Source organism: Xenopus laevis, chromosome 5L (genome assembly GCF_017654675.1).
Source record: "Xenopus laevis strain J_2021 chromosome 5L, Xenopus_laevis_v10.1, whole genome shotgun sequence".
Classification (NCBI taxonomy): domain Eukaryota; kingdom Metazoa; phylum Chordata; class Amphibia; order Anura; family Pipidae; genus Xenopus; species Xenopus laevis.
Genome location: NC_054379.1, coordinates 18,214,336 through 18,238,510, shown reverse-complemented (window position 1 = coordinate 18,238,510; position 24,175 = coordinate 18,214,336). Strand labels below are relative to the sequence as shown.

Sequence of the window (24,175 nt, the reverse complement as noted above, 5' to 3'; positions counted from 1 at the left end):
TTTTTTTATACATAAATTAAGACATTACATTTATTTTCACCAGTTTTTTGTGTGTGTGTGGGTGTATAATTTGAATTAGAATTAAATTATATGAAAGAATTTATATCAGACAGTCAACAGTAACAGACAGAGGCTGCTTTGCATTATTAAAGGGGATGTTCACCTTCCAAACACTTTTTTTCAGTTCAGTTGTTTTCAGATTGTTCCCCAGAAATAAAGACTTTTTTCAATTACTTTCCATTATTTATGTTTTTACAGTTTTTCCAAAAAGTGGAATGTCCGTGTCTCTGGTGTTTGAGTCTGGCAGCTCAGTAATTCAGGTGCAGATTCTGAACTGTTACAATTTAGTTGATCCATTTCTCAGCTGCATTTCTGGAGTATCAGCAACTATTGTATTAATTCTAACAACTGCCTGTAATGAAACCCAGAGATACTGCTCCGTAGGCACAAACACAAGAAATGTATCAACTAAATGTATCAATTTAGAACAGTTTACAGGGTCGGCGACCCCCCTCCCAGAGATACTTTAGAACAGCTTTTTACACTTCAATATTAGAAAAATGGTGAAACATAGAAAATAGAAAGCAATTGGAAAAAGTCGTTATTTCTGGCGATCTATCTATCTGAAGTGTTTCCTGAACATCAGTCATGGGCACAAGTACCATGTGTAAGAGACAATCGCTGACCTCACTGGCCTTGGCAACCAGAAAGCAGATTAATCTATCCAGATTTGCACTCACTTTTGTTAACTTCTTGTCTGTAGTTCACTGCCTGGTTGCAGTAGGATCAGTTTAAATTCTAAGTTGCAGAACAAACGTTTAACAAATTAAAAAGTACCAAATGCAATCGGTCTTATAATACCACTGCTTGGTTTAGCTTTATTTTTAGTAAAGAATGTTTTATAATCTTTTTGAGTGAGGCGATCATAGACTTTATCAGCCCCCAGATTCTGCACAACTGATCATAAAAAGTTGTTTGGCCAAATGCTCTTATTATGTTCATTTAGGCCGACAACCCAAGCCAACATCACTGCCGGAAGGAACAAATACCTGCCCCTGCCCCCAGCAATTCAGCAGCTAAAACTTTGCATTTGATTAGACACGTTCAGATGGACCAAGTTTGAACACATACGGCTCCTTTAAATGTATAGAAAAGCAAACACTATAGTTCCAACTCTATAAAGGACATGGCAAGTGTGTTCACTGGGGAGAACAGGGGTCTGAGTTTGATGTTATTGTTAAAATTTATTCTGAGTAAATCCTCCGATTAGTTGGAACAACTGAGACAGAAATAAGGCTGCCGTAAAATCGAAATGAACCCCAAAGATCACTGGAAAGGTAAAAAACCTTGTCATGTGACCCCCCACCCCAAAAGCAGCGAGATACTCTTTATGTGGCTTTTAGTATTTAAAATGGTTGTTTAGTTAATTTTTAGTAGGTTATAGAATGGCTCATCTTCTGACTCTTTCTAACTTTCAATTGGTGGTCACTGAGAGCATGGGTTACTCCCTACTCTTGGAAACCAAAGAGTTTCTTCATGGGCTGCATTCTACTGTACTGACACCAGATGGCAGCATTGTATCTTTTTCTCACTAAAACAAATGCTACATTTATGTGCAGTTATCAGGATTGGCAGTAACAATTATATTAGCAACTGTTTCTATATGAGATGATAATGATGATAAAGAATATTAACAGAGCAACTGGATTATGTGATTTTTTACTAAAATCCAATGAATGATCCCTATCCCCATGATCTACAATTAGCTTTACTTCTCCTTTAATACCAGTGTTGTTTAAACCCATTTATCAGTTTTGAGGGGAGTATTAAACTTTGAGGGGAGACTCAAGATTGGGGTTGTTTTCTCTGGAAAAAAGGTGCTTGCGAGGGGACATGATTACACTTTACAAGTACATTAGAGGACATTATAGACAAATAGCAGGGGACCTTTTTACCCATAAAGTGGATCACCGTACCAGAGGCCTCCCCTTTAGACTAGAAGAAAAGAACTTTCATTTGAAGCAACGTAGGGAGTTCTTCACAGTCAGGACAGTGAGGTTGTGGAATGCACTGCCGGGTGATGTTGTGATGCTGATTCAGTTAATGACTATAAGAGGGACTTGGATGATTTCTTGGACAGACATAATATCAAAGGCTATTGTGATACTAAGCTCTATAGTTAGTATAGATATGGGTATATATAATTTATGTGAAAGTAGGGAGGGGTATGTGTATGGATGCTGGGTTTTCATTTGGAGGGGTTGACCTTGATGGACTTTGTCTTTTTTTCAACCTGATTTAACTATGTAACTATATACTGAGAGGTTCAGGTATTATAAGGAATTATATACCCCCTATTATAAATGATAAGGATATTAGAAGTCACTGAGGGGTTCTGTGACCATATAAAGGCACAAGGCTGCAGGCTGAGTTATACAGGGAACTTTGAGTATCACTCATGTGTTATAAGGGATAATGTACCCCCTACTGTAAATGATAAGGATATTAGAAGTCACTGAGGGGTTCTGTGATCACTTAAAGGCACAAGGCTGCAGGTTTAGTTTCTTTTTTGGAATCTTCTTACCAGACAAATGTTCTTTTATTCACAGTGAGAAAGAAGAGGAACCTGAGCAACTGAATGAACATAAACATTCTATTTCTGCCTCTCGGGGTTTGGATATGACAGATGGCATCTCAGGCACCTCTCCGGCTCAGTGATCTTTTGCCATAATGTCTCTTTCTGTGCCCGGCAAAGAGAAATGTCTATAGAGATCAGTTAGATCATTGTGTCGGGCAGAGAACCATGAATCACTAAATGTGACTTCAGCAACATGTGAGGGCCTGACTTTTCTACCTACCAAACCCCACGCGGATTAATTTCTTATCAAACTAATCAAGTAGTAACTCACATAAGTGCTCAGGTTGATGCTGAACTTTTCCCAAAGTTAATACAAAAAGCATCTAATACTACAATACATCATATGTAATAAAAGGCACAATGTTTGCCCAGGAGCAGTAACCAATAGCAACCAATAAAATGCTTCATTTTAAACAGGTGACCAGTAAATGCTACCTGCTGATTGGTTTCTAAGGGTGATAATTGTAGCAAACTTTGCTCCTGATATTACATAACCCTCATTTATTTTATAGCCCCCTTAGGAACTTCTTTCTGTGCCCCCTGATACCATCTCTGTGTGCCTGTGGTTGGGCGGAATAAAGGGTAAGAAGACCCAGCAGCGGGTGAGCAGGGAGATCTCCGCAGTCAATGTGGGGAAGTGTTGGCATCATGGAGACGATCTCCTTCTCTCTCTGCAAATGAGCAATGGCAGCAATTCAAGTGGCCGCTTCCCTGCACATTTATTAAGGCTGGAACCGGCAGTTCTGCCAACAAAATCAGTTTAGTAATTAGTTCCCCAGTTATACAGGGAAACACATTTATTGGATCAACATGGATAAACAGCACTGGGCATGGGACCCCCAAACACACAAACTGTTCATTGACTTGTGATAGAAGTGATCCCTGTGCAGGAAATGTTATAAGGATTTGATCGTAAGCTCTGTTTGGGCAGGAACAGATATAAAGAAATAAATAGGATTGGAATAAATAGGTTGTATTGTATCTCTATAAAGAAATGTTACAGATATACCTTGAACTAGTGGTGGGCGGAAGAAGCAGAGAGTTACAGTTCATCATCAGTTCAACTGGGTCCCACTGCAAAAAAAAACTTTTTGGGACCTCTCTCAACATCATGTTACCCAGGCTGCTGTCAGAGGCATATTCTGCTGTGCCAGAGAGGGGGTCAATACACAGTTGGGTAACTACCAGGGTGTGAGGGGTGCTGGGCCAAACCTGCTGGAGTCGCACAAAAGGTATATCGCAGACAAAAGGGGAATGCAAGATTTACAGGAATTGTTTAATATAAAAATCCAAAAATACTGTAGCACACCAGTCCAGTTTTGTAATGCAAAAAGTGCTTTTATTGGCTCAAAGTAGCGATGTCTACTTTGAGCCAATAAAAGCCCTTTTTGCATTATAAAACTGGACCGGTGTGCTACAGTATTTTTGGTTTTTTTTGTTTTTTTCTGACCCTGAGCAGGGGGGTCTTATAGACTGTTTAGCACCTGGCACCTGAAAAGGTTTATTGAGAACAGGTGAGCGCTCTAATTTTGTGTAGTGTAAAAATAAAAACTGTATAAATAGGCTGTGCAAAATAAAAAATGGTTATCATGTCAGTTAGGCAAAAATGTAATGTATAAAGGATGGAGTGACTGGAGGTGTAACATAATAGGCAGAACACTTCTTTGCAGCTCACTTGGTTTCCACTGATTGGTTACCAGGCAGTAACCAATCAGTGACTTGAGGGGGGGGGCACATGGGTCATATCTGTTGCTTTTGATTCTGAGCTGAATGCTGAAGATCAATTGCAAACTCACTGAACAGTTATGTCCCATGTGGCCCCCCTTATAGTCACTGACTAACTCAGAGTTAGAGAGCTGAAAAGCAGGAAGTAGATTTCTGGCTATTATGTTAGACATCCAGTCACTCCAGCCTTTATATTACATTTTTGGCTAACTAACTATATTAGAAACTTTTTTTTATTTTGCACAGCCTATTTATTTACCCAGTTTTTATTTTAACACCTAACTGTTCCTTTAAGGCACATTAAGTATTTGGGGCTTGTGGGGAAGCGGTTGATAGTAATCAACCACTTCATGGATCAAATGGATCTAACAGCATGGGTGAAGGCTGGGGGAAAGGTGCCAGGGAGATGTGAGTTTTTTATGGCTCCCCAATCCTACCTGGGCCCCTTTGTGGTCACAGGATCAGCTAATAGGTAGTTATGCCCCTGCTTGTGTTTATACAGGCCCGGATATGTGGTGAGGCCACAAAGGCCAGAGCTTAGGGCGGCAAAAACTAATAGAGGCGGTGGCAGCTCTCCAGTCCCCCGGCACATGTGCACACGAGGGGGGTTAGGACCGCACGGCCCAGGGGCGCACTGTAGTTGAAATCCGGCCTTGTGTATATATAGAAGATATGCAGCGATTACACACATCTGTTCCCGCCACCTAGGGGCCCCTTTCATACAGTGGGTGCAGGACAGCTGCCTTCTCTGCCCTCCAAACATAGGGGAACCATATTGGCCATAGCTACGATTACATGTAAACACCTTTTAATAAAAAAAACCTGTGCATTACATATTTTTCCCATAAAATATGTAAAAGTGTCATCATGGGGAATAAGACTGGCATTTCCTTCAGTCTGCAATACTGTCAGTGCCCAGGAGGTGGCGCACCTGTTCAATCACAAAACCGAGTGTCTCATTTAGGCAAAACAATGAAACTTGGAATAACGACTGCAAATATCACAATAACATTTTATTAAATACAAAGGAGGAGGGCGGAGCCTCCAAACATGGACGCTCTCTGTTAAAAAACATTAGAAAACACAGAAAAAAAATCACCCTCATGCTTTGTATCATTGGTTACAAGAATAACATTATTTACAGTGTAATGTACATCGGCAGCCCCGTGGTATGTACAAAACCAGATTAAACCGAGGGCATTAGTGTACCCCCCCCCCCATGAAAGTACCAGTCTGTGGTTCTAAGTTTCTCTTTGACCCTGAGGGATCATTCTTTTTTTTTTTTTAAACATATCCACTGAATAGACAGCCTTATTGTATTTAAAGTATACGTACAAGTGGGCGGGGACCAGGGCTGCCGTTAGAAACCATGGTGGCCAATCCCCATCTGTTTTGTAGTAAGCACTGCCCCTTTCATGGCATTCTGAGTCATTGAGACTGGTCCCCTGAAAGGCACCCACTTATATGGGAGCTGCCATAATGTTCTTTAAAGGATTCTCTGTAGACATGTATAAAACATCACCGTCAACTACCGGTTCATGATATTTCGTTACAAAATGCCTTCAAGTCTATGGAGTGTTCCTCAGCTAAGGCAACACTATGACAGAACAGAAGACTGGAAGCTGCCATATTGCTGCTTGGCTGATGCGTTCACCCTACACTTCAAAGAAAAGTACGACTTACGTGTCAAAAACGGCTTGTAAGGCTCTCTGTGTGTGTGTTTGGTCCCACCAATACTCTATTTAGATACATTGTATCCAGAGGAGTCTGTATAAGCAATGGCTTCCTACATAGCAGTGGAATTAAAGGACAAGGAAAGCCAAATCTACTGTATTTGGGTAATAATCGCTTACTTTTTTTCTTGGGCCCTTCTGTGAATATGTACGTTGGTCCAGTGTTGCACAACCATTCCCAACTCACAGGGAGATTATTATTTTAACATTATCTTACCCTTTGCACTAAATAGATGCACCCAATAATCTTGATTCTCGGCAGTCACTAAGGCAGAAGGGGCAATGGCAGTGACATTTGCAGCTGGACGGACATGTCCGTATGTCAGGCAACGAGTCTGCTGCTGGATCTACTCTATGGAGCATCTCAGAGACAGGCTGCCTGGACAGATATCCCTGGCGCTGTTGTGAGATCTGACTCATGAGCCAATTTTAGCTCCATGTGACATTTAGCCAACACAGAATAAGCCCTTTGCTGCAGTCAGAGTTCATGGGAAATGTCTGTTATGAAGCGGCTGAGTCTTTCTGGCAGTATCCAACAAATTCCATAGATTTGACAGATCTTTGCTATTTAAGGGGAACTTAACCTTTAAGCAGCTTTGTATTAACTTCCTATTTTTTTTTCAAATTTGTTTCCCTTTGGTTTAACGTGACCCTTGGGGAGGGCCCTACCAACATGTAGAATGGGTTCCAACATAAAAAATGGCCCCTAAGTACCACTTCCCTGTTCTGCCCCATTATGCAGAACCCCCTCGTTTACAACCTCAGCTTTCACATCTTTTGGGACCCCCTCTCCCACAGGGCCATCAGTACATTACTCTCCCAATGGTGGCCCTAAATGGGGCCCAAAATGTCAAAACTGAAGATCACAGAACAAAAAATATAGACAATTAAAAATCCCACAATGAAAGATTGCAAATTCCCTTAAAATATCACTATTTGGTACAGAAAGCACAATTAAAGGGAACACTTGAAACATGAAATATCACATTTAATGACTGATGAAGGTAAGTGAACTGGTTACGTGCAAAATCAGGCAGCACTGTCACCCCTAATGATATAATAGGCAGGGGTGTGGCTATTATGGAACTGGGTGTGGTCAAGGTGTAACTGGGTGTGGCCAGGCATTTAGGATGTTCCAAATGTGGCTGTTCAACTACGAATTACTACTATTAAATTAAATAGCAATGAGACCTGCCATACTGCATTCGCTAAGTAAAAATCCCTTATATAACTTTATATATCACAATGAAACTGCTCCTCCTAGTGGCTGAATAACACATGGACTGATAGGATATGGTTATTTCCAAGTTCACTGTCAGTACAAAGTCCCTTTTTAATCGTCTATAAAAAAGTACAATATTAAAATGTTTTTTTCTGGCCACTGATACTTGTCTTTCTGCTCTACAACCAAGATACCAAGTAATACATTTCCTTATAGCTATATATATATATTAGTTAGAGTGGAGTATCTGCCATACTGTCCATCCAACAAGTAAGAAACACAATTAATACATGAATATACTGGTGAGAGGGCTTTGTTTGCCCTTTGTAGCTCCTGTAAATAAGGAAAAAAACAAGAAGAGTGTCAGTGATATGATCCTTCTCTGATTCCTGCAGGGAGTTGATTCCTTGGGCTGGAAGCCATATTCTTGTGAGTGGAAGCCATTTCTCTACCACTGGCCACTGATGTTTGGTACAGAACTTGGGTACTGATAATAGTCAGGTTTGGTACCAATGGAAGCAGAACAACAGTGCCAGTAGGGCTGGATACTAGTGAAATCCAGATACTCGTATTATAATCCCTAATAAAGCAAAAAATTCTACATAAAATTCCAATTTTGAGCGAAGATTTGGTTATACAGGGGGTGATCTGTAAATCTTCCACCACTGAAACACATGTGGTCCAGATCCTCATAGTTCATTGCCGAGCTCCAAAGGGGAAGATACACGTTGTAAATACTGAGTAGAGATGCCGGGGAGAGGAGGGATTTGACCAATTTACAGCTGCTGAGGAATCCCCTGGTCTTTGTACCCTGCACCGACATACAAACAAGTGTTACACAGAGGAGAGACATGGTCACATATAACCTAGCTCTATCTATCTATCTATCTATCTATCTATCTATCTATCTATCATCTGTTATCTATCTATCGATCAATCTATCTATCTATCTATCTATCTATCTATCTATCTATCTATCATCTGTTATCTATCGATCAATCAATCTATCTATCTATCTATCTATCTATCTATCTATCTGTCTGTCTGTCTGTCTGTCTGTCTGTCTGTCTGTCTGTCTGTCTGTCTGTCTATCTATCTATCTATCTATCTATCTATCTGTTATCTATCAATCTATCTATAATCTATCTATCACCTGTCTGTCATCTATCTATCTATCTATCTATCTATCTATCTATCTATCTATCTATCTATCTATCTATCATCTGTTATCTATCATCTATCTATCTATCTGTCTGTTATCTATCTATATGTCTATCTATCATCTGTCATCTATCTATCTATCTGTCATCTATCTATCTATCTATCTATCTATCTATCTATCTATCTATCTATCTATCTATCTATCTATCTATCTATCTTCTGTCTGTCTATCTATCTATCTATATATCTATCTATCTGTCATCCCTCTATCTATCTATCTTTCTATCTTCCAATCAATGTGTCTATCTATCTATATATTATCTATCTATCTATCTATCTATCTATCTAATTATCATCCTCATATGGTGACCCTATGACAAGCCTGTGCTTCTACCGAGTTGCCCGTTAGTTGGCCAATGTGACATGCGCTTGATCATAACAGGAACCACTTACCTTGTGAGACTTTGAAGAAAGATAAGGAAAAACAGAAGAAAAAATAAGAATGTGTTACTCGTCTCATTGTAACATGTTTATAGCTTACAAGCAGCTCAATAGCAGCAGCAAATAGAGAAACGGGCATATCAGTGGAAATGCAGGATATTGCCCAGAAGTGCATGTATATTCCATATAACACATGACAGAGCTGCTGAGAAAGAGACCTCATTTGTATTTCCATGACAACTTTGCAGAATAAGAGAGAGTGAAATCAAATGGGAATATATGCTCAGTCGGGGAATTTACTACTGGTACTAGGGATGCAATCAAGTGAGATTCTAACACTTCCATTGTAACTGACTTGCATGGTGTTAATGTTGGTGCCTAAGGTTAATTCTCTTTCTGCCCAACTATATGACCAACCCTAGCAACTTGTGCAAAGGGAGAAATATTTAAAAGGGCAAGTGAAGGTGTGGCAACAATTGTATTACACATATGTCCTCCCCAGGATTCTCCCTTGTGTGCCACCCTCCCTGGCACTACACCCGGGACTGGCACCAACTCTACTTAATTTATTACTAATCAGAGCGCCAGGACTGAGGTACACAATAGCAAATCTGTATTTTGGTTCCTTTTCAAAAGTCTTTTTGCTGTTTTATTATTTTCCGAGATGAAGGGACTTTACCCGACAAAGAGAAAATTACTGTCCCCCTCCCCAGTGCCTCTCACATGCTAATTAACAGATGTGTTCCATGGATCTGCTATAAAAAGAACTAATTGTATTCTCCAGTAACAAAACGGGATCAGCTTCTTTCCCTGATAGAACTCACAGGCACTGCCCGGCCCGGCATAATTACAGCAGGGCCCAGGAAGGGTTAAAGGAAGAACAGGCACAGTAATCAGACACAGGAGACTCATTAAATGGAGAAAATCAGTATTTTTAAGGCAGGAAGAGAAGGATCTCATTGGGAATAGAAATATGTAGGTTGCTCAGGGCTGGGAGTCTGGACTTGCTGCCTCCTTATGTGACTTCAGGGTAACAAAAAAGCTGTCAGGCGGCGGGGAAAGAACCGAGGAGAAGGGCACAGAGATCATATTGTTACAGGCAAACGAGAGTTTAAATAGATCTGGGCTCCCAAGAGCAATAAAAACTTTCTATACATGTGTGCATCTAAGTATCAATGAATATATGTGTATCTAATCACTCTATCTGCATGTCTGTTTATGTAACCTTACCTGTTATAACTATATACCAAATAATGTACTTACCTGAGCATTTTATCGGCCTACCCATAAAGAGTTATGAAGATATCTGTCTACTGTATTTATCTTTCTTTCTGTCCATTTACACCAGCTATGTACCTATCTCTACACCTATGCCTAACTATGGCTGCCTATTACTCTCTGTGTTTATAGTAGGGATGCACTGAATCCAGGATTCGGTCAGTATTTGGCCAGGATTCAGCCCTTTTTTTTAGCAGGATTTGTATGAATCCTTGTGCCTGGCAGGACTGAATCCGAATCTTTAAAATCATGTGACTTTTTGTCACAAAACAAGGAAGCAAAATTTTTTTACGCGTCTCTCTTCCCCCCCTCGCTGATTTGCATATGCAAATTAGGGGTTGATTTCGTATTCAGACGAATCGGTCACAAAGGATTCGGGGGTTCGGCTGAATCCAAAATAGTGGATTCCGTGCATCCCTAGTTTATAGTACCCTTATATTGGAGAGGTATCTGTAGATTTGGGAGCAAGGATACTCCCATTCATTAGATATATATAATGAATATGTTGGAAACTAAAAGTAATTCCAGTTTCTACCACTAAAAAGGTGACATGTATTTTTACTTTTGTACCTTGTCCCAAAGTGTCTAAAGGTTTCTTGCAGAGTGTTCTTAGACTTGATGGTTATTGTATGTTTCGGTGAATGGGAAAGCCTTCTGGTTTTGTTGACCTGTAATTTGCAAACTCTATGGTACTTGTTCCCAATATATGGGGCTCCCTGGTGGACCCAGACATGTAGCATGACAAAGGGGTTACGCCCCGAAACGTTGCATCCGCAATAAATGAGCAAGGGGTTTCCCTGCTAGAAGCAACCCATGCTGTGCCAGTGTTTTCTTGCTTTTCATGTGGATTTTGAGGTTGCCAAACACCTCCTTCACTGAGCACCTGGGATTCGTTCTGATTAGGAAGGCCAGGGTGTGCGAGGGTAATTTCTTTTCTACAAATACAGTATAACCTGACAATTACAAAAGGCAGCTTTTAGTATATTCTGGTGCCAGTCCCGGATTGGCAATCTGTGGGTTCTGGCAAATGCCAGAGGGGCTGCTATAAGGTGCCATAGAAATTCACTATTTAGTGGGCTGGTAGGGGCTGTTTGGGCCTCTGTGTACCTGTAATGCCAGGGCCTATTTTAATTCTCAATCGGACCTGTCTGGTGCTCAGCGGGTAGAGTGTGATTAGGTTGCAGGACAACAACAATGAAACTGCCTCATGCTTCAGCTACTGTTTCCAGGCCCGGATATGTGTCGAGGTCCATAAAGGCCCGGGCCTTGGGCAGCAAAATATTAGGGGAAATCCGGCCCTGACTGTTTCTCACATTCACAAGCTGTAAATAACTAAAGTTATGGCAAAGTGACATTGATTAATTCCAATCTGTTCAATTCTAATAAAAAAAACCCTTCACTTACTTGCAAGGATGACCATGTCCATTCCCCAGAATATACTCATGATCCACCCCACCATTACGATCGCCGTGAGGATTTGGATAAGAGCGGCGGCGATGTTTAGCCAGAAGACGCAACACATGTGTCTGTCCGGTAGGTCTGTCCTGGCCCCACACAGTACAGTGAAAGCTGATACAAACGTTCCTAAAAAGAAGAAGAAGAAAGGGAAAATATCAAACAGGTGAAATCCTAGGTGCCAGCCGCAAGGGCCTCTTCCAGCCACTGATAGTTTCTAAGTAAAGATCACGTTAGTCTCAGTCCCCAAATTGCTGCAAATAATACCATATTCGGTATAAATGTTTTGTTTGCCCCTCATATAGCAATAAATTAGAGGAGGTGCTTCTCATTTGCACCCACAACCATACAGGCAGACCAAAGGCCATCATTGAGCAATTTAGTCACACACACTGGTGCCACACCGGCCAACACAGCATCGGGACTGATCAAATACATGTTTCAGAGGGGAGAGGCAGAGTCACCCTTTCACACACCTCCCAACATTTGAAAATCAGAAAAAGGGACAAAAAGTTCTGCCTACACGTGTTGAAATGTTTTTACCACACCCATTTTGTGGCCACACCCCCTAAATACCATGTCCGCTTAACAAAATTTGGCAGTTTATGAAAAGTCTGAACTTTTTGCACCCCTAAGTAAATAGGCCTTTCCTTCTCCTTTAATAGTTACAATTGTATCCATGGTTATCTTAAAGTGATACTGACACTAAAAATTTTCTTTTGAAAATATTAATCTACATTAAGAGTCACCTATAGGTCATGTTGATTGTTTTTGCTGATAATTCCACTTTTTTAAGTAATTGTCACTTGAAGTATCTAAACCTGACTGTTTTGCCAACCTGACTGTCCCTTCTTAACCCGTCAGTTAGAGTTTCTAATGCTAACGGACTCCTGCTGCAAAAATATGGCAGCCCCCTCATAGAGGAACAGGGTAGTAAGAAAGGTAATGTAAAAACATCAGGCAAATACTTTTATGGCAAAATGAATTAATAGCATTTAAAGACAATGTTATGATAGATGGCATCTCACAAACAGCCAAGGGTAGGATGCATACATTATACATGTACCACCACAAGGGTTTCTTCTGATGCCCCAGGCTAAAACCTTTTTTTTTAAAAAAAATATAGAACCGATAATGCCAACACAACAATTCCTTTCTTGATAAAGGTATCTCGTCAAGGAAGGAGAAAACTTTATCAAATAATAACAACTCTGATGTTCTATCATGTATACTTACCTATAGCCCCCAGTACAATTTAAAGAGGAACTGTTATGAAAATTTAATATAAGCTTCAGCATAGTGAAATAAGAAGTTTTCTAAATATAATCAATTAAAAATTCTGTACTGTTTCTGAAATAATTAAGTTCATGTTCACTATTCCTCTCTCGGCAGATCCAATATATCTTATAGGGGGGCTCCTTTTGCCTAGAAGATGTATTTAGAGCTCACTCTATTAAAATCCCCAGACATCATGTCTCTCTACATGCAGGATTTGTGCAAAAGGCAGTTATTTTGTTAGATTTTGTTTGTACTGGAATCAGTTATTTGAGTGAGCTCTAATTCATCTGATAGGAAAGGACCCCCCCTATAAGATATATTGGATCTAACTGTCAATGAATATCTGACACCCAACTGCTGCATGAAGACAGAATGAAGAGAAACAGATTCTGAGAGGGGGATAGTTAAGATAAACTTGCTTATTTCAGAAACGATGCAGAATATTTAATTATATTTAGAAAGTTTCTTATTTCAGTATGATGAAGCTTACATAAAAGTTTCATTTTCACAAAATGTCCCCTTTAGTAAAAACATCATTGATAAAGATTGTATCTATTTTGCAAACCGACCCTACCCTGAGTCACATTTTAAACCAAGGTTAAAGGGGAAGTAAAGTCTAAAATAGAATAAGGCTAGAAATGCTGTATTTTGTATACTAAATATAAACACGAACTTACTGCACCACAAGCCTAATCAAACGATTGATTTATGCTTTCAAAGTTGGCCACAGTGGGTCACCATCTTGTAACTTTGTTGAACATCTCTGCAAACCAAGACTGTGCACATGCTCAGTGTGGTCTGGGCTGCTTAGGGATCATCATAAATTATCAAAACAGTCAAATAATATCTGCCAGTAGCCAATACAGCAAGACTGATTAATAATCAGAATATACAGATTGCACTGGGTCCTGTGCTGTTGTAATTTTATGTAGATTTTATAGTTTTTGTATTGTTTAATACAAACTTTCTCCAACTCTGCAGAACCAGTGGCTGCAGCAAAATAATCCTCCAAATAGAATCCCAGTTTATCTGTTTAAATCTGGCTCCATGATCTTTGTCCCAGCAGCTGGATTCGGAAACAGTAAAGGGGATGTAAAGGCAAAAATAAAATCCGAAACTAATCTCTACACAGTTGCCGACTGCTCTACAGGGAAACAAACAAAGCTGCTTGAGTTCTGCATGGCTGGGAAGTAAGGCGGGGCTCCCCCTGCTGTTCATAAGTATGATTGGTTCCCTGCAGAGCAGTTAGGGACAGTCAGACAATTCCTATCCACAGCAGTAAATGAAGGGAGAATTTCACTGCATACACTCAGGTTTCTTGTGAAAACAGTACACATTTTTTAATTAAAGTATATTGGAGATAGGTTTCTTTTTCATTAAAGTAAAAATGGGATATTTTTTTTTGCCTTTACATGCCCTTGGGTAATAGATCCTCCCCCCAGCCTTGTTCAAATGACTAAACAAAAAGAAACTTGGCTTTCAACTAAAGGAATGTCTAAATGTGGCTCGAGCCAATGCATTATCTGTAAACACGTTAAAAAAACTCTTCACTTCATTGTTCACCAAAAAAACACATCAAATACGACATTATTTTAATTTACATGAGATATGTTATTTATTTATTAACTTGTGAAAAACTTAAAAAAAACAAAACAATATACAGGACGAACCCCAGTGAAATGAGTAGGCTTGGGCAGAAGACACCCAGCGCCTATATATCAGCATTCAGTGCAGCCAATTCTACTGAAATCTAATTTTCCCCAATCTCTAATGATGATCTGGCCGCACATGAGGTGGGAATGAAACACAGAAACACAAGAGACGGGCTTATCAGCTCTGCCCATTCTACTACAGCCTCGCACTCTATTAATGGCTGCTCTTCCTTCCTGCTTAGGACTCAAATCAACTGTCATCAGATTCCCTAGGTTGCTAGGCAACAGTTATACATGCTGCTGCACAGAAGGGGGGAACTGCCTGCTTTCGTGTGGTAGATGTTTCTTCTGTAATGTACCTTGTATGGAATAACTGGCTTCGTCTTTCTTCCTGGCAAATGACAGTATCCTAGTATTTGGTGTGAATATGACCAAACAGAATGCAATTGAAACTCAGAAATGTCATTATTCAATTCAGCCTTTGTCCCCAAGGGAGTAAATAACAACAGGAAAACAGTTAACAGGTTCATTGTTTTTAGAATTGTTTACAATATTCACTGATACCCGTGTACAACCATTAAAAACTGGGTGGCATGTGGCTTCACCTTTACTTCATGTATACTTTTAGCATAGAATATCTTATTCCTATCAACTTTGCAATTGGTCTTCATTATTTATTTCTTCTAGTTTTCAAATTATTTCAAATTATACTCTTTCCTCTTCATCTTTTTCAACTTTCAAATGAGGATCGCTGCCCCACCAAAAAACAAATGCTCTGTAAAGCTTAAATTTTACTGTTATTGTTACTTTTTCTCACTTTTCTTTCTATTCAGCCCCTCTCCTTTTTGTATTCCAGTCTCACAATTAAACCACTGCCTGGTTGCTAAAGCAAACAAAAACCTGGCAACCAGATAGTTACGGAAATTCCAAACTGAAGAGTTTCCAAACTTTTAGAGAAGAGACACACGCTCAGATTTGGGGAGAGTAGTCGCCTGCGATAAATCTCCTCTTCTTCGGGGCGACCAATCTTACCAAACTGCCTCCCGCTGGCTAGAATGTAAATCGTCGGTTGGATGGCACTAGGAGCACTTTTTTTTTTTTTTTACTGCGTCGAAAAACGAAGCGCACAGATTGACATCCCATCTCGATTTACATTCTAGCTGGCAGGAGGCAGTTCTGGGAGATTAGTCGACCTGAAGAAGAGGAGATTTATCAATGGGCGACTAATCTGAGCGTGAGTTGTTTCAGATATAACGACTTTTTCCCAATTACTTTCTATTTTCTATGTGTGACCGTTTTTTTTTTATATTGAAGTGTAAAGTGTCATTTTTCACCTTCTAAAGCAGCTCTGGGAGGGGGGGTCACGGACCCTGTAAACTGTTCAATCTCTGGGTTTCATTACTGGCAGCTGTTAGAATTGATACAATAGTTGCTAAACTCCAGAGATTTTTTTTCAAAATAAATCTGCACGCACTCCTGCAACCATGGCCATGGAGGTTAAAAATGTAACTTTATTCCATATTAGTTAAAAGATATGCGTCCTAACGCGTTTCGTATCAACAGATACGTAATCATAGGCACTCACAGTGCCTATGATTACGTATCTGTTGATACGAAACGCGTTAGGACGCATAACTTTTAACTAATATGGAATAAAGTTACATTTTTAACCTCCATGGCCATGGTTGCAGGAGTGCGTGCAGATTTATTTTGAAGACAGAGTTTGCCTAAGCTACGGGTTCGGGGCACGGCACCCGGACCATTCGGCTAACTTGGTGAGTGTAAAGCTCTTTGGCTGTTTTCTATTATCTAACAATTGGAGTGAAGGGCCTGGGGTCTGGACACCCAGGTCAGATTTTTCTGCTTGGTAAGGATTGCCTAGCGGTTTACATCAACGTAAAATTTGTGCAATTTGAGCAATTATATGTATATATATATATATATATATATATATATATATATATATATATATATATATATATATATATATATATATATATATATATATATATATATATATAAAAATAAGGGATTTGACCCGTAAAATTTTATAAGTGGTTTTGCTCTATTTATATATTATAATCAGTCCAAAGGAGATTGGAGCCGGCATTTTCTTTTTTGTAAACTCCAGAGATGCTGCTGAGAAATCTATTGAATAAATATTGCAAAATTGTAACTGTTTCGATTCTGCACCTGAATTACTGAGCTGCCAGACTCAAACACCAGAGACAGGAACATTCAACTTTAAACTTAGATTTTGGAAAAACAGTAAAAAAATAAATAATTGAAAGTAATTGAATTTTTTTTTTTCCTGTGGAATAATCTAAAAACAACTGAATTAAAAAAAGTGTTTGGAACATGAGCAACCCCTTAAAGGTTAATTGCAGAAAAGCCACAATATTTTATTTAAAAAAAAGCCAAATGCAAATTGTCTCTGAAATGTCTACATCTAAATAAAAGTCGATTTAAAGGTGAACAACCCCTTTAATTTATTTTTAAAGGTGTAATAAAAGGAGCACCTCATTGAGAAGTTAACCTAACACAATGGGACCCCTGCACAGATCTTCCTGCCAGTATAAGGTTTGTTGTTTTGGTATAATGATCCTCAACCAGGAGCCCGGGCAATGAAAGCAGACCTGGGTAGTGGGGCTTGTGCAGGGGTCCCAGTGAGTATGGTAGCCTTGCCCATGGACCCCTGCAGGCCTGGACTGAGATTCAAAATAGGCCCTGGCATTTTAGGTACACAGAGGCCAAAACAACCTCCCACTAGCCCAATATACAGTGACTGTCTATTGCAACTTACAGCAGCCCCTCTGGCATTTGCCAGAACCCACAGATTGCCAGTCCGGGCCTGAACCCCTATATAGAACTGCTGAACTTGCCATTGTTCAGGGTGAGTTTTGCTGGGTTATAAAGGTATTTTGAATCCCAGGCATAAAGTAGAGCAGGATAGAAGGAGACTGGAAGGCATATACTGACCATAGAAATAGTGCCTATACATTATACAAATTACACCAAATCATGGTTCTCCAATGGATTCCTAGCAATGCACTTACAGCTGATTAAAACTGATTAGTGCTGCTATTTAATAACATCCTTCCATTACCATTAATAATTTTCATGCCTGTCTCTGTACATTTTCCAGTCGTGGAAAGGAATGTCTACAGTCTATGACTTACTCCATGTCTTTAGATATTATAGTATATAACATATTCTGTTCAAATATGTGCACACACAATCTATGAAGAACCAGCAGTTATTGACCATATCCATCCATTGATAATATCTCAGTGGCCCTGTGGTGGGGTTAATTGACAATATTAAGGGTTTCAGAACTGCCTCAAGGTGCTTTCATTTCCATGTAACCCCCCTCCTCTGATAAAGTCCCAATTATTTAATTACCCATATCTGTCATATCAGTATTCTTTCTGCTGGCTGATTATAGCGATGTGACAGTTTATAGCAAATCTGTCTGTTCAATGTCAATCACTGTCATTTCTGAAAAATACCATAAAGGTCACACCACGTTTGCATTTACTATAGTGAGATGTGCTGCTCCCGCGGGGAATGGGCCGCATTAGATCTATAATAGATAATGGATCCAATATACTGACAGGGAGAATGGAAATTGCTACAGATAAAGAGAGAATGGAGCAAAATGTGGCCTTAAGATCTTGACCTAATATAAAGTCTTTAAGGTTGCGTCTGGTCTAGCAACAACCAATCACATATTTGCTTTCCCACCAGCTAATGCTACCTGATGATTGGTCGCTATGGGTTAGTAAATCTGTTTGTATTCCCATTTCAGTCCATTAAACTGTGACCTAAATAGTGCACACATGGAGAATATACTAAGTACAGCCAAGGCCATAATAATCCCTTATTAAATGGCTGATAGCAAGAATAAAAGCAGATGCATCAGACAATAAATGACCTGCACGGTACACAGGCAAAGCAATAATAAAAATATATAAAGGGACAGGTCCTCACATGATTAGCCTTTTTTTTTGGAAATCAATTTACATTTTCTCACAGGGTATAATAGCTCTATGTTATTTTCTGCTGCTCTAGTCTATACAATCTGATATATTTATACATTTTGAACATTCTATTCTCTACCGGAAATTAGGCGAGAACCTCTCTCTGCAGCACTGCATTAATTTCTTAACAAGCACTTCAGATAAAGGGTAACTGATCCTGTGGCTTGTGAGGCAGGCGTGAGACAGGTGTTCTGATCCTAAAAACATACAGGGAATGGTCACCTTAAAGGAGAAGGAAAGGTTAAAATTAAGTAAGCTTTATCAGAAAGGTCAATATAAATATATCAGTAAACCCTCAAAGTATTGCTGCTCTGAGTCCTCTTGCATAAGAAACACCACATTTCTTTCCTTCTATTGTGTACACATGGTCTTCTGTATCAGACTTCCTGTTTTCAGCATAAACCTCCTTGCCCCAGGCGTGAGCATGCTCAGTTCGCTCCTCTCCCTCCCTCCTCGCGAAACGGCGCCGGCGCCCGTTTTTTACTTTTTTACTTCTATCATAGCTATTTATCATTTTGCAATAAAAGTATTTGCCTGATGCTTTTACATTAGCAAACTGATCCCCCATGTTCCTCTATGAGGGGACCACCATATTTGTACTGCAGTAGTCTGTTATTAGAAACTCTAACTGACAGGCTGAGAAGAGACTGTCAGGTCAGCAAAACAGTCAGGAACTTCAAGCAGCCCATCAGCAAAAAATGAAAAACATGGCCTATATGTAATTTTTAAGAATAGTTTTATAGTGTCAGTATCATTATAAAGCCTAGGTTATAAACTATAAACATAGGGTAATATGACTAGGGTAATATAAACTATAAACATAGAGTAATAATTATTTAAAACATAATACTATGATTTCAATATACCTTTAAAGAGATAGTTCACCTTCCAATGCTTTTTTTAGTTCAGTTATTTTTAGAGTGTTCACCAGAAATAAAGACTTTTTTCAATCTATTTTCTATTTGGAACCATTTTTCCATATCTCCCAACATTTTGGAAGTAAAAAGAGGGACAAAAATTTTTTTCCCGCACGTAGCGCAGCAATTTTTTGACCACACCCCTTTCTGTGGCCACACCCCCTAATTACCATGTTTGTTTTACAAAATTTGGCAGGTTATGAAAGTTTGAAAATATTTCTCCTTATCTAAACTGTGTTTTTGTGTCTCAAAATTGTTACAAAGTATCATATTTGCACCTGTTAGCTGTTCTGGGCTCTCTGCTAAAGGCCAATTAAGTGAGAAACTTTGTTTCTTTTTCTGGCTGTTCAGTGCATAGAAAAGAGGGTCTTTCCAGTAAAAATGAGGGACTGCGGGTTGAGCTGTCAAAAGAGGGACTGTCCCTCCGAAAAAGGGACAGTTGGAAAGTATGATTTTTCTAATATTGAAGTATAAAGTTTAATTTTTCACCTTCTTATCTCTCTGGGAGGAGGGTAACCGGCTCTAACTGTTCTAACTTGATACATTTCTTATCTTTGGCCCTGCTGATGTTGCAACTAGTTTTCTGGCCCCTAAATTTATAGACTCGCCCATGCTTGGTCCAATGGGATTTTTAAACCCGCCAGGGTATATATTGATTGGAGAAACACGTCTGAGGGCCTCATACACTGCTCAATAAACTACCAACTTAATCTGTCGCCAGTTTATATTTATATATCTATCAACTATCTATCATTATATATAGTATGTGTGTGCAGTTGTCCTATGCAGCTGTTCCCAGTCAGTGCCTTTACCTTGTGTTTTCTTATTAAAACATCTACAATAATAACTGGGTCCTACCAAAACAAAACAATAAAAATGATTCCCCAATTACAAATTCGGATCGCTGGGATTGTTCAAATTTTCAAGTGTTATTAGACAGAGACTGAATACATCATTACGTCATTTCATTTATTCACACTGCCGTGAGATCATTGGTGTGTGGTGCCTGATCTAGAAAATCTGGGAAAGAAGAGAGTCTTTTTGGTCAATTTATTTCAATTTCATCAGTTATTTTCCAGTCTCTCACATTGAGCCAGAAATAGGTTTGCGGGTCTTGATGCTAATTTGATTGCATGTTTTTTAATACAGTGATGGAATAGGCAGCAAACAAGTATATTATATACATACTGTATGATGTTCCTGCATACATATTCCCCTGTACTAAGCACAATTCACCAGGAAAAGCCCCATAAATTGTCTGTACAGAGATATACCATAAAACTATGGCAGCATACAGTAGGATTTCCCCTGTACTAAGCACAGTTCAGCAGGAACAGTCCCTAAGTTTGTTCATAGTCTGTACAGAGAGATACCATAAAACAATGGCAGCACATTCCTCTGTACTAAGCACAATTCAGCAGGAACAGCCCCCTCAGTTTGCTTAAAGCCGACCTCATTTCTATTAATGGCTATCCTACAGTAGAGTTGACCAGAAAGCGGCAATGGGAAATCATCACCAGTTGACACTGTAAGGCAGGGGTCCCCAACCTTTTTAACCTGTGAGCCACATTCAAATGTAAAAAGAGTTGGGGAGCAACACAAGCATGAAAAAGTCCATTGGGGTGCCAAATAAGGGCTGTGATTGGCTATTTTGTAGCCCCTATGTGGACTGGCAGCCTACAAGAGGCTCTCTCTGGCACTATACTTAGGTTTTGTGCAATTAAAATTAGATTTCAGGCTTGACATTAAAAAATAAGCACCTGCTTTGAGGCCACTGGGAGCAACATCCAAGGGGTTGGAGAGCAACATGTTGCTCACGAGCTACTGGTTGGGGATCACTGCTGTAAGGAGATGCCATATTTGCCCCCTACTAAGTAGTGCTGAAATCTGTCCCGGTAGAGCAAGGTTTCGTCAGTGCCGGCCAGATGCAGTGTGTGCAGTGGTGCATGGCTAACACCGCGCCTTATCATGTGTGAAAATGCCTTGCGCTTGCGTATCAGTTAATTAATCTAATTAGGCAAAATTATTAAGCACAGCTAGTTCAGTTTAGCAAATTAATTACTGCAAATGAATTGGCACATAAAGGCTGAAGAACAGCAAATGTTACAGAGGGAACCATAAATCATATATAATATTTCCTGACAGAGGGGTATACAAGCTTATAAACGATAAATGGAGCCTTTTGACTGGTTACAGAATGGTCACATCAGGACTCACTGTTACAACGCTGAACCAGAAAGTGATTATATATATATATGAGCCGTACCCTTTACCCAGTTAACTTTGCACCCTCACCCCATGCCTTGAGAGTTAACACAATGATTTATAATTGATCTTGGGATCCTCTGGAGACCCCTAATCAGTGGAGTAACTATAGAAGAAGGAAGGGGGACGCGGAGGAGGGGCGAGAGCAGGGCTGCCATTAGAAATCACAGTCACCGTACAACAACATTTTCAGGGCCCCCTGGGCCCTACCCACCCTGGCTCCCAAGCCCCCCCAGACCCCGCCCCCTCTACACCACAAAGACATCAGCGCTAAAAAAGTAACCCCCAACACCCACAAGTTATTAAAAGCTACTGATGGCCAGGGCCCCCTATTAAGTTTTTTTAAAAAGCATTGGTTCTAGGGCCCCCCTTACAAGTAAAAAAAATTGGGGCCCCAAAAAAATATTTTTTAAAAAAACATTTGCGCCAGGGCCCCCCTTACATGGTAAAAAAAAAAATTGGGGCCCCAAAAATGTCTTTTTAAAAAAAACATTGGCGTCAGGGCCCCCCTTACAAGTTAAAAAAATTGGGGCCCCAAAAAATATTTTTTAAAAAAACATTGGCGCAAGGGCCCCCTTATATGTTAAAAAAAATTGGGGCCCCAAAAAATATTTTTAAAAAAACTTTGGTGGCAGGGGCCTATAGAATATTAAAATAATATAAATAATACATTGGTGGCCAGTGGATTAAAAAAAACTAAATAAAAAAAAACACAAATTGGTGTTCAGTAGAATTGAACTTATGGCTTCAGGACTTCAACTTCGACTCCTTTCGTGACTTTGGGTCTTTTCACCACTTCAGGACTTCAATTTCGGTTGTTTTAGTGACTTCGGGTCTTTTCGCCGCTTCAGCTGTTCGGCACTTCTGCATTTTCGGCTGTTCGACTGGCCGCAAATCTTCGGCGCTCGCAAGGGGGGCCCGGCTCTTTCAGAAGTGCTGCACTGCCGGGCCCCCCTTCATGCCCGGGCCACTTGTCCCCCCCCATGGTTGCCCTGGGCGAGAGGATGGGGATAGGAGTGCGCTGAGACCCTCTGAAGATTTTTTTGCAGGGGGGCCAGGCACACTCTAGTTACGTCACTGCCCCTAATTGTTAACAGATTGAAAGTCTCTTATACCGTTAATAAGTCAGGGACCATCAGAGATCAATTTGGGTTAACTTTTAGTATGATGTAGAGAGTCATATTCTTATTTTCATTTTTTACTACCTGTGGTTTTTTACTTATTTAGCTTTTTATTCAGCAGCTCTCCAGTTTGCAATTTCAGCAATCTGGTTACTAGGGAGAGATGGTGCCTATAGTAACAGTGGGATAATAGTCTCTGGGAAGGGAGTGTGACTGTGGGATAGCAGGTATAGTAGGGAGAGATGGTGCCTATAGTAACAGTGGATAATAGTCTCTGGGAAGGGAATGTGACTGTGGGATAGCAGGTATAGTAGGGAGAGATGGTGCCTATAGTAACAGTGGATAATAGTCTCTGGGAAGGGAGTGTGACTGTGGGATAACAGGTATAGTAGGGAGAGATGGTGCCTATAGTAACAGTGGATAATAGTCTCTGGGAAGGGAGTGTGACTATGGAATAGCAGGTATAGTAGAGATGGTGTCTATAGTAGCAGTAGGCATTATATCCTCTGGGATTCTTGCACAAATGGTACATTTTGTGTGCATAGAACTATCCATTTCAACATGGGAAGAAAGGATTTTATTAGATAATTATTTTCACATATGAAATGACATTTTAAAATATTTAGAAATTCCAACGTGACTGGCAGGATCCCACTCTAAATCAGTGACATTAAATTGGTTAATGTTTCGCAAAAGAGAAACACGAGAGAGTGAAATTCAATCAGGGAGCAATCAGCGCTCATTCAGTCTGATTGACTCTATTCAAGCGGAAGCATCTCTATTGATTTACCACTGGGGCTAACACTCTCCCCCTCGGCTGAGATATACACATTGATAAGTAATATCCCCGAGGCTCTAATGTGCGACTAGTGAAGCAGGGACCGGGCAGGGAAACATTGGCACAGAACTCATTTTCTTATTGAGGTTAATGTCACGTTTGAAAATGCCAATACTGCCCATCACTATGCACAGGGGGCAGATTTTGAAAACATTCATTATGGTGGCAATAATGTTTTAAAGGGTTACTAAACCCTTAACTTTTCCTGTAGCATAATGCTAAACCAAATCAATAAAGGGATAATTTCCCCTTTAAATAACAGCACTATGGGGGCCCACTGTGACTACAGATGACCTCCCATACAAAGAGAAATCTACTTAACCTGTAAGACCTTTTATGAAATGGAATGAAATGAGAAATATATATATGCAAAAATATGCAAACGAGGATTCGCAATTTTCACGGTCTGGT

The 24,175-nt window shown here is 39.8% G+C and overlaps 1 protein-coding gene across 3 annotated transcripts in view; it reads right to left on the bottom strand.

The window, feature by feature from the left end:
• Positions 1-5,363: 5,363 nt before the first annotated feature.
• LOC108716490 (protein stum homolog) overlaps positions 5,364-24,175 on the bottom strand; it is a 43,304-nt gene continuing 24,492 nt past the window's right edge. For 2 of the 3 annotated variants that reach the window (XM_018262665.2, XM_018262663.2), the window contains exons 2-4: positions 11,603-11,782; positions 8,933-8,941; positions 5,364-8,129 (exon numbers count right to left, since the gene is read on the bottom strand). In XM_018262665.2, coding sequence (XP_018118154.1) covers positions 8,095-8,129; positions 8,933-8,941; positions 11,603-11,782 — 224 coding nt within the window. In that variant the 3' untranslated portion in view covers positions 5,364-8,094. The remainder of the gene's footprint in view (positions 8,130-8,932; positions 8,942-11,602; positions 11,783-24,175) is intronic. The other variant, XM_018262664.2, reaches the window with a different exon arrangement.